This window comes from Panthera uncia, chromosome X (assembly GCF_023721935.1).
Source record: "Panthera uncia isolate 11264 chromosome X, Puncia_PCG_1.0, whole genome shotgun sequence".
In the NCBI taxonomy this organism is placed as follows: domain Eukaryota; kingdom Metazoa; phylum Chordata; class Mammalia; order Carnivora; family Felidae; genus Panthera; species Panthera uncia.
The window spans coordinates 121,912,020-121,930,600 of record NC_064817.1 but is presented as its reverse complement, the minus strand read 5'-3'; the positions used below and the strand labels follow the sequence as shown (position 1 = coordinate 121,930,600).

Genomic DNA, 18,581 nt, shown 5'->3' with positions numbered 1-18,581 from the left:
ATGTTTTTATTAATTCCTTTTTTTCCTGTTTATGGCCCAAAATTTGTTTCTTTGAATGCCTTTTTTGTTTTTAAAACTGGACGTTTTGAATATTATAATGTGGTAACTGTGGAAATCAGATTCTACACCCTCCCCAGGGTTTATTGTTGCTGCTTATTTTATCTTATTTTGTGTGTTTAATAACTTTCTTGAAGTAATTTTACACGATCTTTGTTATGTGTAGCCACTGAGACTTCTGTCCTGTTAGCTTAGTGGACATCGAGTGACTCAACAGAGATTTCCTTAAATGTGAGACTGTGATGTTTTTCCTTAAGCATTTGCCTGGTTCCTATAAAGCTTTGATTAGTTTCTACAGTTCCAATAAAGTTGATTCTGACAGCTTTTGCCAGATTATTTGCTGCTTTCGTGGAGAACATTTGAAGTTTCCTACTCTGCCATTTTTGTTGATATCATTCTCTCTATTCACTTTAGTCAATATCTTTTTCTTCTCTTATTCAGACTGGATAGTTTCTACTGATCTATCATCAATGTTTACTCTTTCCTCTATCATCTCCATTGTGCTATCAAGTGCATCCAGTGAGTCTTATATTTCAGCGACTGCTTGCTTCTTTAGGTCTTGCATTTGTTTGCTGAGACTTTCTACTTAAACATTTGTTGCAGAAGTTGTGATTTTCAAAAACATTTTTATACTAGTTGCTTTAAAGTGTTTACCAGATCAATCCTACATCACTGTCATCTCAGTGTTGACATCTGTTGATTATCATTTTCTATCCAAGTTGAGGCTTTTGTGGTTCTTCACATGCCAAATAATTCTGAATTGCATCCTGCGTATTTTGAATATTTTTTAAATGATACACTGGGTCTTGTTTATAGTCTACAGAGAATGTTGTTTTTGTTTTAGCAGGGCACCTGCCTAGTTAAGTTCGGGTTGAAATTTCCACAGTGGGCTGTGGTTCCAATGTCAGTTCAATTTTCAGAGCCTTTCTAGTGCTCTTCAGGTCTTTCCTGCATGTTTGCCACCCAGTGGTTAGCATGGGACCAATGTGGTGGTCTACCAGTTAATCCAGTTTTCATTTATGCTAATTAAGATCAGGTCCATGCACACATGGCTCACGAGTGGGCCCAGAAATTTATAAACAACTTTATGAAGTTGGCTTTAACATACTCCTACCTTTGTGTAATTTCCTGGAAGCTACCCTTTTGGTCTTCCTGCCAGAAATTTGGGACTCTAGTTACTCCCCTTTTGTGCTCTTCCACAATTGGCACTCAGTATACACAAAATACCTAGTAAGTAGGCTTCCATTCTTAAGCCAAAATCATCATCATCATCATCATCATCATCATCATTAGCAGCAATAGCAGCAGCAGCAGCAGTAGCAGCAGCAAGAATTCTCCTAATAGAAGAAACTGTCTGGGATTGTGGTAATTGTTAAAATTGATATCCCAGAGCAAGATACCTAAAAGTGATCCACCAGAAAAATGGCTGGCTCTGAACGCACTCACCCTAAAATGAAGCTTCCTATTGACAAGCTAAGGCCACAAATAATGAGCTATCACTCATGTTATGTTGCCTTGTTATTAAAAGAGGATGAAAAGCAAGATTTAAAAATATAAATCATAAAATGTTTATAGAATATATCAAATATAATAAAAAATAAACAGAAACTGAAAAAACAAAAAAAAACAGAAGAAAATTTAACACTTCAATATATCAATAAAGCAAGAATAGGATACTGTGAAATAGGGATAACCACTAAATAAAGAAAAATCTCTCAGAAGTTAAAAATATTAAATTGCTAAAATGCAAGGGTTGGAAGATAAAATCGCAAATATACCTGAGAAATCAGAACAACAAAAAAAGAGAAAATAGGAATTAAAAGAGTTCTTTTGACAATCTAGGAGCTTTAGTATCTGACTAATAGGGGAAGGAATTATCAAAGAATAGAGAAAGGAAGTCATAGGAGAGGAAGCTGTTAAGGTATCTCCTTATGTTGGGGCTTCAAGTCCATGAGAGAGGAGGAATACATTGCATAAATGAAGGTGAACATTAATCACGAATAGAAGGATTCATGCCCTGATTCCCAAAACCAGTATGAGACCAGAAAGTCTCCTTTCCCTATAGCATAAGTGCATTTACTTCTCTTTCCCAATACTTCAAATGCCATCTAGAGTCAAAATGGAGAGAAAGAGAAGTAACTGAAAGAATGAGAAATTATCCCCCAAAGACTGATTTACACTTGAAGAAATTTTAAATTATGGGATGGCACTGAATTGTAAATAATATTTTCTCCTCCCAGGAACTGGGTATACATGGTTATATCTGGGGATACAAAAGAAAACAATAGGAGAGAACTTCCCCTACTTGCAGGACAAGTACTGCCTGACTGACAGTGTCCAACAGTTTGAATCATAGAATATCCACACTCTGGATATATCACAGAAAATTCCACAACATCAAGAATACAGAAGCTCCTAAAAGCTGTCAGAGAAAAAAAAAAGTCCCCTGTAAAAGAACAAGCATTACACTGGCAAAAGACTCAAATGCATACCTTTCTTAGAAAGAGTGAGCCAAGAAAGATGACATGAAATCCAGACAACAATGGATCTCACCAAGGAGAATAATGAACAAAAGTCCCAGGATAAGCCTTGGCTAAGGTAGGAAGATGGAGGGCTTCAGGGAATAATCCTAGCAAAAGCAGGGATTCCAAAGATTTTTATATTAGTCCTAACAAATTGGAACTCAGTGAGGTGTTAAAGGCAGAAAAATTAGGAGGGAAGCCATTCAAAAATCCATGAAAAAGCAAAAAACTATACAAGAAAGGAAATGGAATCATACTACTTTGCATCGCTTGGTTGTACATGGAAGAATATTTACATAATCATAATAATATAGACACTTTATTTTATACTCTTAGAGTCAACAGTAGAGAAAGCACAGAAAATGCAATTATGGTTACAACACACAACATAGATGTTTGCAACTGTGAAAATACAAAGGTTTATGGTAAAACTACAAGTAACAATAGGGAGCCAAAAGATATTGTCTATTGTTCACAGAGTAAATAAAGGGACAAACTTCATGATTAGAATAGTAACCAACAGAAGAACAAAAAGTAGTAATATGACTACATTGGGGAAAATGGAAATGGGGCTAAATCCTCACTTGTGACTGCAAGATAACTTAATAAGAACAGATAATATCTAATAGTAATAAATCAAGAAAGAGTATGAAAAGCATATTATTTAGATATATCAAAACAAACATCAAGACTAAAAACAAAATTAGGAGAAAGTGGCTCCTTCTCAGGAGGGAGACTATTATAATAAGTTCTTCTGTACCATTTGATATTTTTATGCATATGCATCTATTACTTTGATAAAAAAATTGTAATTAAATTTTCTTGACTAAGTAACACTTCTGTATGCTAAGTGAAGGGTCCAATGAAGTCTCCTTCATTCCCACTTCCTCTTTGCTGAGGTGACTGACATGTTTCCTTCCAGATATCTGATATATTTACAAGCAAGTGCGCTGGTGTATATATACTCCTCTCCCATACCCTTACACAAGTAGTGGCAGGCTCTCCATGCTATTCTTGTACCTTATCTTTTTTATTTAATAATGTATATTGCAGATATTTCTGTATTACTCCTGACCTTCCTCATATTTGTTAATGGCTTATTATTCCATTATTTAGATGCATCATAATTTATTTCCTTGGTTCCATACTTACATCTACTTTGTCCAATTCTTTGCTCTTTCAAACAATGCTATAACAACACGTTGACAAATATAAGAAAAAAAGTGTAAGACTGTCTACTTCTGTCTCCCAATTAGATGATGAACTTGGCTTCCATCTCTGCATCCTCAGTGTGTACCACGGTGCTTGGCATATAGTACATATTGTATTAAGATTTGCTAATTCAGGCTGAATTGAATTAAAATGAGGAACTAACCTATGCAAGCATTTAAATAAAATACTGTAATTCTGAAAGCAAGTTTATGGCTTTCAGCAAAGACAAGAAATCTATAATAGTTTGCATACTCAGTCTTTGTTTTACAATTTACAAGAGGAAGGAAAAGTAGTAACTCATTTTCGAATAACTTCAGGAAAGGAAAAGTGGGACAGGGCTCTCATGATGTAATTGCAACGAAGAGACTTTTTATATGATCCTAGCATTCTAGATCCCTAAAACCCAAGATGCTAAAGAGATTCTAACACCTCACAGAGATGTTAATGGGTATAAGTAGATTTATAGAATTATTAGTCTCTTATTAGTGAGAGAAATAAAATTAAACTAAACAATCAATTCCCCGGAATGAAAATTAACCCACCAATACATACATACATGTTTGTGATACTTACTCTGAGCTCTTTTGGGCCTGTATGGATTGAAAGCAAGTGTAGAGTACCCGGCCAGTCTAAAAACAAAAGAAAAAGGAAGAGAAAGAAACAGAAAGATCACACAGAAAAAGGATTAATATTGAAACAGGTATAGCAATTTAGTAGATTCAAACCTAAAACTCCTATCCTTACATGAGCGGTATCCACAGACCCTCAGAAGAGGAGCGTTAAACGGCTTTCCGAAGATGGAATATGCCATCGATCAATTTCTATACAGGATCGTGTACTCAGTCAACATGAACATGAACATGCATCCATGTGACAGCAGAGAACTACTTATAAACATGAGAACCAAGAAACGGAAAACTAGAGCACTCAAACTGCTTTGTTGGAAGCTGACAAACTTATTCAACTATTTATAATGACAACAAATAAATTTATGATGACAAAGCCAAAGTCATTTCATATGAAGTATAAAGTTCAAGTTACTTTAATGTTTCTGGAAAAGAGTGATTTTATGAAGAATATTCATTATTAATACAGATTCTGACAATGTAATTAATATACTAAAGGACACAACACATTTGATAGTCTTGGCAAAATTCATTCCTACAATATTAAATAGTAATTTTCTTTTTGTTTGAACTGACACATGGTCAAGCCTACGAATCTAAAATTCAAAAAGAAACACTCTAGACAGACTAGCAAGACTAGCCACTGACTGAGCTTCTCTGAGCTTGGCTCATCCATACACATAATAATAGTCCTCATAGACCTATTGTCAAGGTTAGAGCATGTTTATGTAAAACACCTAACAAGCAGGCACCATACAATAGGTGATAAATGGCAGCATTTGTTACTATTATTAGCCATGGACATGTTTGCAGAATCTGGCCACTTTTCATTACCTCCACTCCTACCCCCATGGGCAAACCTCCATCACCTCTTGCCTAGACTACTACAGCATCTTCCTACCTGGTCTCACAGACGACATGGATTCCACACTCCCTCCCTCCCCCTGCACCGCCCACACCCACCATCCAGTCAACTATCAACACAGTAGCCAGAGAGATCCCATTACAACATAAAGTCACCCCCTAGTGGCTTCCCAACTCAGAGTGAAATCAAAGGCCTCTTAAGATCTGGCCCCATTATCTTTCAGACTTCACTGCAGAATGACCGAATGAGTCACTATCCAAACCAGGACACTTCCAAGAAGGAAAGGTGTGAACTAAATAGGAGACTGGGATTGTGGGGTCAAACTGGGACTGACAGAGGCAAACTGGAACATATGGTCATGGTCTTCCTCACTCTGCTGCAGCCACACTGACTTCCTTGATGTCCCCTGAACATGCCGCACTCACCTCAGGGTCTTTGCACTGGCTATTTCCTCTGCCTGGAACGCTCTTCCCCCAAGAAATCCACAAGACTTGCTCCCTCACTTTCTTCAGGTCCTGACTCAATGACCCTTCTCATTGAAACCTTCCCTGGCCACCCTATTAAAATTGCAAAAAGATTTTTCTCTATTCTGTGTGTGTGTTTTTACACACACACTTGCACACACACACACACACACACACACACACACAAATACCTTTGTGTTTTTATCTTCTATGAAGCAGGAAAAAATAAGTCCTACAAAGCCTTGATCCATCATCTGGTACATAGCTTGTGTGCGAACATCTGCGAATAAAGATAAAAATCTGCTGTCAATAAGCTGTATCTCACAAATATGAAGATTTAAAGATAATGGTAGCACACAGTCCTCTCAAGATTCAGAACACTTTACTAGGTGAGTGAAGAGTACTCTAGGAAGTTTGCAATTAAATAAGAGAAATTAGATTAATGACTCTTCAATTAGCCCCCCAAAAGTTGATAATCTCTTCCAGGGGACTCAGAGAGAAAGAAAAGCCCCGGAAAAAGGCAAAGTCTCCTGGAATAATCCTTTTGATGGACATCTTCTAGGGAAGTGAATGTATTAAACTTGACAGTAAAGAATGGAAGTGTAGAACTATTATGGAGGAAATTCTTACAGGCATAATTCTTATGAAGGATACAAAACATTAGGTATTGGGGCACCTGGGTGGCTCAGTCGGTTAATTGTCCAACTTCGCCTCAGGTCATAATCTCATGGTTTGTAAGATTGAGCCCCACGTTGGGCTGTGAGCTGATAGCTCAGAGCCTGCTTAGGACTCTCTCTCTGCCCCTTTCCTGCTCTCTCTCTCTCAAAATAAATAAACATTTTTAAAACTTTGCTGGTGCAAATGTTCTATATTTCTTCTTTATTGATGTTACTCTTTGTTTTCCCTTTAGCACTTTAACTGTTTTTCCCCACAAAATCATAAGGCCCAAACCAGCAGAAACTGTCACTATATTGTTCCATTCAGGTATCCTATAAATTTGTTGAATAATCATTTATGTAATAACCATTCTAACCTACTGGAACTTTAATTATACTAACTACCTTATCATAAAACACATTAAAATTCTTCATACACACACACACACACACACACCATTGTCACCTCCCTCTCTCTACCTCTTAACAAAAAAACATTTTCATTTCACTCCTTCTCACTTGTCATTCTTGAATGTAGCTTGAAATATTTTTCCCACTGAACATACTTACTATACATACTTTAAATCATCACTCATTTTTTTCCAGGACTTGCTAACACAGGACACCTGCTTGACTTAATTCTTGAACAACCATTTGGAGATGACCTATACATCTTTGTATCTACACAATTCCTTAGGCTCTGGAATTACACAACAATCTAGTCATCATGAACACCAGTTTAGTTGGGAGATGATTTTTTTCTTTAGTTTTACCTATAGTTTTGTGACCTCAATGTTCTTGTAAATCCTTCCAATGCTGTCTGCCATTCAACTTTAAATATTTACTCATGCTCTCTCCATGTTGAGTTCTATGGATAAATGCTTTGGTATCTTTGTTATCGTGCTGAGCATGGGACAGAATGACTTATACATGATTTCATATACTACTCTGATAACATGTTCCCCTTTTCTGCAGTGACAAAACTGTGGCACAGGGAAGATCTCTTAAGTAGTCTCTCAACTGGTGACTGAAAGGAGAGTCTAACAGACTTGCCCCCTAACAGAATCCAAAGCTGCTGTTCCCAACTCTCCTGGTGTGATAACTCTCTGACCTTCCCATCTGCAGTTTAGAAAGAAAATTAACACTCTTAAAAGCATCTTTGAGCATAGACTTTATTCCGTTTTGTTATTTATTCCTTTTTCTTACCCAGTTAGATATTATTATTTTCAAGATAAGATCTCAATGCTCTAGTCTCCAAATTTACTTTGTGTTAAAGTCTTTTCATTTGGTTCCTTAATCATTTTCACTATTTAGCTGATTTTTTTGTTCAGTTACATTCTGCAATACCCTTGTTTTCCTAACTGCCTTTTGTAAAGATGTCACATGCCCTACTGCTCTTACTGCTACATTGCAAATGCCTCCCTAGGTTCTTGTTTAACAGCTTGGATCTGTTGCCCCTGAGGGGAAAACTCAATCATTCTCTGAATTCTGAACACCTTTTGGGTGTTCCAGTTCAGAGACTGATAGTTTTTTCCCTAAGCTCTTAGAGTTTCTTTTTTTTACCAGAAAATTTTCCATTCTAACTTATTACCATAGTGACAATATTGTTCAGGAATATATACTCTCTAACCTTTCCTTCATTAATGGTTGGTACTTCTTCCTTTCTGGCTGATGGTACTACCATGGGAGAAATTAGAAGCAAATCTGATTTTAGTGTTAATGGGTGGCAGGAAAATAGCAATTATTTTTGAGTAGAAGTTAGATAAAATCAAACACTGAATTTATTCAGTGATATTACGGTTTTACAGGACTACATTTATAGCCATGAAAACAACCTTTGGGGCACCTGGGTTACTTAGTCGGTTCACTGTCCAGCTCTTGATTTTGGCTCAGGTCATGATCTCATGGTTTGTGGGCTCGAGCCCCATGTCAGGCTCTGATCTGACAGCATGGAGCCTGCTTGGGATTCATATTCTCTCTCTCTCTCTCTCTCTCTCTCTCTCTGTCTCTCCTTCCCCCCACCTCAAAATAAATAAATAAAACCTTAAAAAAAAGAGTCAGGTAGACACCAAAAATCACCATGACTCAGGAAAAGCAGTAAAAAAAAGAGATAAGAATTCTGTTACATTACACTGATTAGAGGGATGAGGAGGCAGGTTGAGAGCCCCAACAGCTAGGATGGAATATGTGTTAAACCTCAATTTTGTAACTTTCACACCTGACACCTTTGAGTATTCCAAATGGGAGGGTACTGGACAGTGGTATTCAGCAATCAGCAATTTTCAGTTACAATTTAAAATTTTTTGAGGTATCAGCCAATTGTCAGGTTTTAGTTAGTTGTGGTTTCATGAATACAGTCAAAATGGAGTACTGAAATTTTAGCTCTGCCAAAAACAATACGACAGGGTGCCTGGGTGGCTCAGTCAGTTGAGCATCTGACTCTTGATTTGGGCTCACGTCATGATCCCAGGGTCATGGACAAGGGCAGCTGTTTAAAGATAAAGTATGGTTTAAAATAACTGTAGTTCATGTAATGGAGAAGGAAAGGTGATACTGATTGCTAAAGACAATAAACACTGCAAGCCCATAATACTTACCAACATGTGAAGGCCAAACAGTTATATGGGGATGGGAATGATACCAGCCCACAACTCTCATGGGGCGACCTGTTAGTTCAGCCAACCTGTGTGTCTGTCAAGGTATTTTCAACTTGTGGGAACAAAATTTGTGATGCTTATGGGCTCAGAAAGCATTCTGAGGTTTAAAATAAACCTAGTCCAATTTAATATCAATAAAAGAATGAAATAAGGTCAATGCCCAGAATTTCTCAGACCTCCCGTTTAAAGCCAAAAGTATTTTTTTTAAAAAATAGAATCAGGGGGCACCTGGCTGGCTCCATTGGTTGACTGTCCGACTCTTGATTTTGGCTCAGGTCATCACCTCATGGTTTGGGAGTTTGAGCCCTGCGTTGGGCTCTACATTGACAGCGGGGAGCCTACTTGGGATTCTCTCTACCCCTCTCTCTTGGCCCCTCCTGCGCTCTCACTCAAAATAAATAAATAAACTTAAAAAAAAAAAGAATTGGGGCACCTGGGTAGTTCAGTCAGTTAAGCGTCCAACTCTTGATTTTGGCTCAGATCATGGTCTCACAGTTTGTGAGTTCAAGCCCTGCATTGGGCTCTGGACTGACAGCGTGGATGGAGCCTGCTTGGGATTCTCTCTCTCCCTGTCTTTGCCCCTCCCCTGCACCCTCACTCTCCCTCTCTCAAAAATAAATAAATAAACTTTAAAAATAGAATCAATTTGGGGCACCTGGCTGGCTCAGTCCCTAGAGCACACAACTCTTGATCCCAGGGTTGTGAGTTCAAGCCCCAAGTCAAGTGTACAGATTACTTTAAAAATAAGTACATAAAGGGCACCTGGGTGGCTCACTCAGTTGAGCATCTGACTTCGGCTCAGGTCATGATCTCATAGCTTGTGAGTTCGAGCCCCGCATCGCGCTCTGTGCTGACAGCTCAGAGCCTGGAGCCTGCTTCAGATTCTGTGTCTCCCTCTCTCTCTGCCATTCCCGTCTCAAGCTCTGTCTCTCACTCTCTCTCAAAAAAATAAACATTTTAAAAAATTGTTAAAAAAAATAAGTACATAAAGGGGCGCCTGGGTGGCTCAGTCGGTTGAGCATCCGACTTCAGCTCAGGTCATGATCTTGCAGTCTGAGTTCAAGCCCTGCATTGGGCTCTGTGCTGACAGCTCAGAACCTGGAACCTGCTTCGGATTCTGTGTCCCCCTCTGTCTCTGCCCCTCCCCTGCTTGTGCTCTGTCTCTCTGTCTCCCAAAAAATGAATAAACATTAAAAATTTTTTAATAAATAAATAAAGTAAATAAATAAGGAGCACCTGGGTGGCTCAGTTGGTTAAGTTCCAACTCTTGATTTTGGCTCAGGTCATGACCTTGCTAACAGCGTGGAACCTGCTTGAGAAACTCTTTCTCCCTCCCTGTGCCTTTCCCAAATTTGCGTGCATGCACTATCTCTCCCAAAAATAAATAAACTTTAAAAATATAAATAAATAAAAAGTAAAACTAGACTCCATTTGGCTTCCATTACTGTAAATAGTTACATCCTCTTAATCCAATTTACTAATGTTTGATCACTCAAATACTTATCACTGCGCTATCTGAAAAGTAGCTTGTCTAAATCTTTGGAACTCATATTATCAAGGTGAGTAAATCTTCAATCCTCTCTCTAGCTCCATCATACTCACATTTTTGAAAAAGAAATACAAGATTTTAAAAACTCATTTCTCTCTGGCAGCCTGCCAGTATCAACAATAGCAATTAGGGTGGTTTCAGAGACCAAATGAACAAAGACCCCTACTTTGGTCTCCTCATGTGTCAAGAAATATACTGCAAGAGAATATTTTCTTCCTTTGTCCTAGAGACAAAAATTTCCCATAACTCTATCTGATGCTCTAATTTGATACAAGAAATCAACTTAGAAATAAGACACTGTCCCTTTCTGCTGCTGCTTTGCTATCTTACAAAATGCTGATTTGTTTTCCTGCAAATCACTATGTTAAAACAAAATAATCCTTTCTATACAACAAAATCTGAGAAAGAATACTTTTTAAATATATATTTTTTTTATTTTTAGATGCAAAAAGAGGTTACTTAACTTCTCTAAACCCATTTTTTTCAACTGCACATTGAGGGAATTCCGCCTCCAACAGCAGTGAAGAGCACACAAGATGTTTAGTAAATTCTTAACAGAGAGTCATTGTAATGTCAATTACATTGTAATGTCAATGCATGCAGTAACATGCAACAGTGTATCCAGTCACCCCCCATCTTGGGAGTATATCTCAAACTTATAATATATAAGCACAATTATAAACACTTTTATACACTTGTGTTCTGGGAGATGGAGAACAAGAGTTGGAGCCAGAGCTTGATGGGGTGAGCATGACTTATACACAGGGAGCATGAGACAAATCTATATGGTGATGAAACAAGTCGGCATTTTGACTACTGTGGTGGTCACATATATTTACACACGTGACAAAATGGCATAGAATGACACCCATTGTATCAATGTCAGTTTTCTGGTTTCCATGTTGTATTGTCAATGATTTAAGATGTAGCATTTGGAGGAAACTGGGTGAAGGGTACAAAGACCTTCCTATACTATTCTTGCAACTTACCACGAATCTATAATTATTTCAAAATAGAGTTTAAAAAAAGATTGCAAAACGTATGTAAGAGATCGATACATCTGATTATATAAAAAGGCAAAAACAATTTGATTGGAGAAATATACATACATCATGAATAAGCTGAGAAAAATCAGTATCCTTATCACAAAGAGCTAATTTCCTTAACACAAGTACTGTGCCCTGGCAGCACAAAAACAAAAAGCTCTGATAACCCACAGTGTTTGTGAAGGTTCAGGGAAACAGGCACTCTCGCACACTGCTGGAGGGGAAACCCTCTAGGACTCCATCATACATGTACATGTGCATGTCTGTGAAATGCAGTGTGTGCAAGGTTACAGTGCTGTCCAGCAGGTTACAGAGAGCCTAAACATGTGTGTGAGGCCAGAAAAGTCACCCGGGGCTACAATTTGCACACAACGGAATGAGGTATCTCTATATAGTGATGTAAACGATTGTCTAGATACGCTGTTAGGCAATGTCATGAGCTATCATATATATATAATATACATATATCATTATGTTACCATTTATAGATAGTATATAATATATATATAATATATAACATTTATTATATATATAATTATATATATATATGTGTGTGTTAAATAGTTTTTTTAAAAAAAGAAAATATTCATGTATGTTTCTGTATGCTCAGAATTTACCTGTAAGGATACATGAAAACCTGATAACCCTGGTTATGTCCAGGGACAGACCATGAGGGTATTGGGACATAGACATTGGAGAGAAATATTTACTTTTCACACGTTTTTGTACCTTTGAAAGTTTATACTATGCATATGAACCACCTAGTTTTAAAAGTTACTTTTTAATTGACAACATAAATTTAATCAAAAAAAAAAAAAAAAAAACCAATGAATTACTAAAAGCCATTGATGCAAATTTAAGTTGCTATAGCTGACATATGAAGTCCTGACCATAGGAAGAAAATTTCCCATTTGATTACTTTTGGTTATATTTAGCATGGAATATTGCATTCAGTTTTCAGCAATGCATTTTTTTTTGAGAGGCAGCCTCAACTCCAATGAATAGAGACTAAGATAGTCAAGGGCCTGGAAATTAAATCATGGAAAACTTGGGGTGAGGGGAGGTGAGCAGAGCAGACTGGAGAGGAGCAATGGGGGAATGAAAGGAAGGAGGAGGGAACTGCCCCACAGAGATCACTGTCACAATACTTGACCCTGGGATCGTCTGGCATTTAAGAGCAGGAACGTTAGAAATTTCTAATTTTTCCAATAAAAGCCACTCAAAAGGAAAAATGGAAAGAAATTCTGATGAAGCAAACAATTTGCTCTCACAGGTAAATATGCGAACTGGGAGAGAGTCACCAGGAAGAAAACCTGTGAAATCTCCTTAGGCAGGAGACAGAGGAGCCTGGCCTGGAAGTCCCAGCACCTGTAAAAGCATGAAAGCGTCTTAATGACCAGTAAGGATATCTCTGCCTCTGTTGAGGCTGCAGACAGCTGCTCTGGAGAAATTTCCACTCGATCCTTCCTCTTATCAGAACGTCGCAAGATGATGACAGAATGAATGTGAACAATTCTGACGGTGTCAACCTGGAGGAAAATCCATAGAAATATTTACTTCTGTCTCTGCAGTAACATGTTTCCCTGCAATTATACAATTGCATTGAATTACATGATTAGGTTAAAAATTCTATTTAGAAAACTGCAAATTTTTATCATAAATAAGAGAATATGTCAAATAAAAGACATCCAACCTTGATATATGCATTTCAAAACAAAATATAAAGGCTAATATTTGAATGAAGGAAGAGCTTTTTGAATGATCCAGTAATAATCATTTGATTTACAACGATGGGTGAGTTACTCTCACAGAAAAGGATACAGTCAGAGTGCAGACAATCCAAGTGTTCAAAATGCTAACAATTTGGTTAAGCAGCAAGTATCATACCAGAAACTATAATGAAGTAATGTAGTAAATCAATACAAGAGCAGAGGAATGGAGTCACTTAGATTAGAAAAAAGTCTTCATAGGCTGACAAGTGTACAATTTCCCAACTGCTCTGAGTGTAGTGTGTGTGTATGTGCATGCATGCATATATGTGTGCATGGGTGTGTACAGAACTTCTCTAGATGCCAAATGGATATGAGTGAAATGTTTGGGAGACAAGTTGGCCAACTGGTTTAAACAGAGAACTTGAGGTGGAATGATAGTAAGGCTAAGAAAAGTTAGAGTAAAACTATACAGGGCCTCAAATACCATGATCTGCAAGATGAGCCAGAAGAATATTGTTTCAGAGAGTCTGAATGTGGGATAATGATAAAATACTGGACTAAGTACATAGCAGACATGGAAGAAACAGATTTGAGATTCATTAAGAAGGAAGAATCCACAAGATTTGTTAGCTTAGTGGCCCATGGATGATAGAGGAAAGGAAGTTGTCAAGTTTAACTCTAAAATTTCAAGGTTGAAACTCAGTGGAACACAGAAAGCAGATCTAAGTTTAGAAAGGATCATGAAGGAAGGAAGGAAGGAAGGTAAGCCGATGTAGCAGGGGAGGACGTAAATAAAGGCAAGGAACAGTGTGGGCAGAGGGAGCAGAGGAGTGAAAAGCAGAAGAATGAAATGGTTCAAGAGTTTCATGGGAAAAGATGGGTGTGACACTTGCAGATGTTGCAGGGATAAGAGTGAAATCGGAAAGGAGGTTCTTTATTTTAAAGTTTATTTATTCTTTGAGAGAGAGAGACAGAGCATGAGCAGGGGAGGGGCAGAGAGAGAGGGAGATGCAGAATCTGAAGCAGGCTCCAGGCTCCGAGCTGTCAGTACAGAGCTTGACATGGGGCTCGAACCCACAAACTGTGAGATGATAACCTGAGCTGAAGTTGGACCCTTAACCAAGTGAGCCACCCAAGAGCCCCAAGAAACACACTTTACATGTCAGTACACAAAAAGACCAAAAATAAAAGGATGGAAAAAGATATGCCATGCCAACATCTACTAAAAAGATAAGGTCACTGAACTCATGAAGCTTAACATCTATTTGGCCAGTACAAATTGACACAGAATTCCAGATGAGGACATGGACTCTTGAAAAATAAAATTACACCATTAAGATTAGGAATGTATTTTAGTAGGAGTTGAGGCACAGGGTGACTTTTTTCTGTCTCTATAGGCTGAGAGGGTTTCAGTGCCTAGAGGAATGAGCAAATGAAGTTCAGGATGGCAAGACCAGCCCAGGAACAGATGAAAAACAAAATAAGCATAAATAAAGGCAACTAAGGTCTGACAGATGTCCCTGAAAGCCACAGGTAGCTGAAGGGCTTGAGGAAGCCTGTTACAGTGACAGTCACATAAGAAATAAGATATTCTAGCTTAGCTAGACTGGCCTCTATACCTTTTCAGTCTCAAAAGTTCCTTTTGCTCCTCTATCTTCATATAGAACAAAGGCCAGCAAAATATGGCTTTCCCAGCCTTCCTTGGGGAAAATCTGGCAAGGAGACTGTGGAGAGGCTAGCAAATATTCAAGAAAAGAAGCAATAAGGACCTCCAGTAAGGTAGAAACAGCTGGGATGAAGCATTGGAAACAACATGAGGGCAATTTACGGTTCTGAATGGCAACAAGGTTTCCAAACAGGGCTGCACATTAGAATCACCTGGGGAGTTTTTCAAACTCCTGCTGCCTAGGTCTCACCCCCAGACCAAGGAAGTTGGCATCAGAATTTTGTAAAGGTTACAGGGTAATTCCAAGGTGCCCCCAGGTTAATTTAACATGCCTGTGTTGACCTAAACTTGAAATAAGCAGTAGGGTGCATGTATCACCGGGGGAATTATTAAGTTAATAAATGGAAAGCTAGGACTGGATATTAACAACAGCGATCAGAATGGCACAATATTTCCATGTGTCCGGCACTTGGAAAAATGCTTTCCATTTATTAACTTAATAATTCCCCCAGTGATACATGCACCCTGATGTTTATAGCAGCATTATCAACAATAGCCAAATTATGGAAAGAGCCCAAATGTCCACTGACTGACAAGTGGATAAAGAACATGTGGTGTGTATATGTATACAATGAAATATTAGTCAGTCATCAGAAGGAAAGAAATCTTGCCATTTACAATGATAGAGAGACACAACAAAAACAAACAAAAAACCCTATGAGAGTTTCAAGGAGAAAGATGAAGATAAGCCCCAAGATGTCATCACCTGATATAGTAGCAATGGTGAGGTGGCTGGCGAGACAGAATTGGAAACCAGACCTTGGTGTGTGTGACTGGAGAAGGTAAAGAAATAATCATGATTATAGTCTACCCTTTTAAGAAGTCTGACTATTCAGAGAAGGATATAAGAGTAGTGACTACAGGAATATGTGGGATTAAAAAGTTATTTTTCTGTTGTTTCTGAAAATGAGAGTAATTTAAGCACATTCGTATCCAAAAGGGTAAAAAGCCAGATGACAGGAAAAGGTTGAAGACTCAGAAGAGAGGATATTTGATAAGCAAGGTCTGTGAAGAATCTGTAAGAAAGGAGGCGGAGTGGTCAACATGGAAAAGTTTGGATATAGGGGTAATAAGTAGATGGAGTTGTTGCCTGATGGTTTTTATCATGTCTGTCATGTGCTTGGTAGGAAGGCATAATTGACTTTTATTGTATTTTTCAAAGGCATTGGTTTGCAACATACTGGAAAATGAATGAAATGGCCCTATATCAGAATTAGCTTGAGAAGCATTATACCAGATTGTGAAAGCTAGAGCGTGTCAGAAAAGGTGAGGCGGAATTGTAGACAGGAGAAGAGTCAAGGTAGACTATCAATTATGAACTATGAATAATTAGCTTGTAAGAGAGGGGCTGCCCGAGTAGGTACTGGGATTTGGGATAAGGAGATGACAACAGTGATGTGAACCAGATCTCAAGGCAGTGTACCAGTGAGATGTCTCAAGGAGGGTGGGAGAGGGGCCAGAAAACAGGCAGACAGATGACAGCAAGGAGGAGAGCTGAGAGTGAGTACTGATCTGAATTTGCTACAAGGAGTAGAAAATTAGGTCCATTCTTAGTGAGTAGACTCTTCAGCTGATTTTACTAGAGAGAACAGTGTACCCAGCCAAAAATGTGGGCCTGCACAAACCAGATTAATCCCTGGCTGAGATCATCCATGTGAGGACAGAAATCCCTTCCCAATGGCAAGTTTCCATCATGCAAAATTCTAGCACACATACCTTTTCAGGAACTGTGCGCAATTCAGTTCCGGTATATGTAAATTTGGAGTCACTCCTTTTGGGAATAAATTAGAAAAAAAAAGGGGGAACTGAGGTTTGTAATATAAAAAGGTATTAAAGCAAAGTAACAGGTTTAGCAGTTTTTGCAATGAAAACTTGATCAGAGACAAAGGAAGAGTGGCTAAGTGTATAGTGTGTTCACTGGCAAAGCCAAATGCATAGAATCCTGGGTATTGAGGAGGTGGGCTTGCTACTGTTTGAAACTGAAATAAAGGTAACCCAAAGCTTTTGCCAAGTGACGCATTCAAGCTACTGGGCATTTCTGAGATCACTGAAGGGTGCTGTAAGGGGAAGCAGAAAGCCATTGACCATTTAAAGGAAGGAATGGGTTAATAAGGGGAAATGTCTTTTAATACTGCATATCACATGCCAGAAAGAAAATTACCTGTATTTCATTGTTGTTTCAGGGGGCAGAGAATGTAAAATATATCAATCAAGGAAAAAGAAGGTAGGAGCACCGTATCAGTGAACAATTGTAAGAGTTTTCACAGGTTCAGTTATCGTGTTGGTATTCCCACCCACATTTTTCACATAAGGTCATATGTATATAAACCGACAGCACTCGTACTAGGAAGTAAGGTGGAAACCAACATTCAGGGTTGGAGTGAAATTCAAAGTGTATCAGTAGGGGGGCTCCAGACTCATAATGGTAAGTTAAAATACAAATCGTATACAATATTGCAAAACTTGTAATGTTTCAGTTAAGAATAACATAGGTCAAAAGGTATCAGTAAAGAAATATAATCTTACCTTGTGTCATCATTCAACTAGAGTGGGGAGAAAGCAGAAAACATTATTGATCACTAGTTTGATGTACATGGATGCAGATTATATGAAAATTGGGTCACGTGTTTCTGTAGGGAGGCATGAACAACTGGAGAATTCTTATTTTTGGATTGTAAACAACTAAGCTGTATTTCCTCATCCTCTTTAGTCCCTGTGCAACACTTAAGCCAGCGGAAACCTTTGCGTCTTTGCAACCGTCTTCTCTCTGTGGTTGTCTAAATACAGTTCGAAGGCTTTCCAGAAGCCTTCCAGAAAGAAGACTGGATGCGAGAGAAGGGGTACTGATCGTGGTTGGTTGCTTTGTAATACGGTGCTGTCCTCGTTATGCTCTAATGTCTTTATGGCCTGACTTGCGGTTTTGGTCAATGGGGTGGTAAATCCAGATGTAAAGAAAAGCACAGACTAGAAGGGAAACTACAAGGCCCACCCGGAGGCTTATGCAGGTCGCTGGGGGGTTGCGGGAAGCCAAAGAAGCGTGAAGACACAAAGGAAACGGAGTCCTCACTCCGGGACCATCCGGAGGATCAGTCCAAGGATCTGAGTCCGGGGTGCCTGTGGCCCCCGCAGTCCCGGGCGCTGCCGGCACCCACCCCGGGGCCGCACTGGGACTGCTCAGCAGGGTTCCGGCCAGGCTAACTGCGCTACTCACCTCCCCTATGCACAGCCCCATCACCTCCTCCTTCTCTGTGCTCAGAGCATGGTTGAGACAAACCAGGAAAGCATCCGACTCCAGATGAACCGCCTGCACCGCCTGTACCACCTGCACCGCCATCTTGGTCCGGCCGCGCTCACGTCCGCCTCGGGCCCACTCGGGCCTGGCCAACCGGGTGCTCCGGAGCGCGGGTTCCGCGGGGGCGGGGCTTGAGGAGCGCGGGCGGGGCGGGGCGGGGCGGGGTGGTGGGGGCGGGGCGCGAGGCGGGCGCGCGG

The 18,581-nt window shown here is 39.2% G+C and overlaps 1 protein-coding gene across 3 annotated transcripts in view; it reads right to left on the bottom strand.

Annotated features, from left to right (window-relative positions):
- The window catches only part of BRCC3 (BRCA1/BRCA2-containing complex subunit 3), a 61,834-nt gene extending 43,357 nt beyond the window's left edge, over positions 1 to 18,477 (bottom strand). For 2 of the 3 annotated variants that reach the window (XM_049644538.1, XM_049644540.1), the window contains exons 1-7: positions 18,304 to 18,477; positions 17,619 to 17,635; positions 16,809 to 16,863; positions 13,064 to 13,183; positions 9,000 to 9,087; positions 5,938 to 6,026; positions 4,365 to 4,420 (exon numbers count right to left, since the gene is read on the bottom strand). In XM_049644538.1, the coding sequence (XP_049500495.1) occupies positions 4,365 to 4,420; positions 5,938 to 6,026; positions 9,000 to 9,087; positions 13,064 to 13,183; positions 16,809 to 16,863; positions 17,619 to 17,635; positions 18,304 to 18,426 (548 nt within the window). In that variant the 5' untranslated portion in view covers positions 18,427 to 18,477. The remainder of the gene's footprint in view (positions 1 to 4,364; positions 4,421 to 5,937; positions 6,027 to 8,999; positions 9,088 to 13,063; positions 13,184 to 16,808; positions 16,864 to 17,618; positions 17,636 to 18,303) is intronic. The other variant, XM_049644539.1, reaches the window with a different exon arrangement.
- Positions 18,478 to 18,581: the final 104 nt, after the last annotated feature.